The sequence below is a fragment of the Bison bison genome, unplaced genomic scaffold (genome assembly GCF_000754665.1).
Source record: "Bison bison bison isolate TAMUID 2011002044 unplaced genomic scaffold, Bison_UMD1.0 scf7180017864211, whole genome shotgun sequence".
NCBI classification, from domain to species: Eukaryota; Metazoa; Chordata; class Mammalia; order Artiodactyla; family Bovidae; genus Bison; species Bison bison.
The window spans coordinates 138,610-138,963 of record NW_011494783.1 but is presented as its reverse complement, the minus strand read 5'-3'; the positions used below and the strand labels follow the sequence as shown (position 1 = coordinate 138,963).

Here is a 354-nt window from a genome sequence, read left to right as displayed (position 1 = left end):
GTGCCAGCTGTCAGCCATCGAGCTCGGTTACACGCTGGTGGTGGTGCCCCGCACCCTGGCTGACCTGGCCTCGCCGAGCCTGGGCCGAGGCAGTCCCATCTCCTTCCTGGGCTGCGCCGTGCAGATGCAGATGTTCGTGGCCCTGGGCGGGGCCGAGTGCTTCCTGCTGGCCACCATGGCTTATGACCGCTACGTGGCCATCTGCCACCCGCTCCGCTACACGGCAGTGGTGACCCCCGGGCTGTGCGCGCGGCTGGCCCTGGCCTGCTGCCTCGGAGGCCTGGCGGTGTCCGTGGGGCTCACGGTGGCCGTCTTCCACCTGCCCTTCTGCGGCTCCCGCCTGCTGGTGCACTT

General features: G+C 70.3%; 1 protein-coding gene across 1 annotated transcript in view; it reads left to right on the top strand.

Annotated features, from left to right (window-relative positions):
• Nucleotides 1-354, top strand: part of LOC104992123 (putative olfactory receptor 10AC1) — a 1,065-nt gene that overhangs the window by 269 nt on the left and 442 nt on the right. The window contains exon 2 of the mRNA XM_010844873.1: nt 1-346. This exon is cut by the window's left edge and continues 24 nt beyond it. Coding sequence (XP_010843175.1) covers nt 1-346 — 346 coding nt within the window. The remainder of the gene's footprint in view (nt 347-354) is intronic.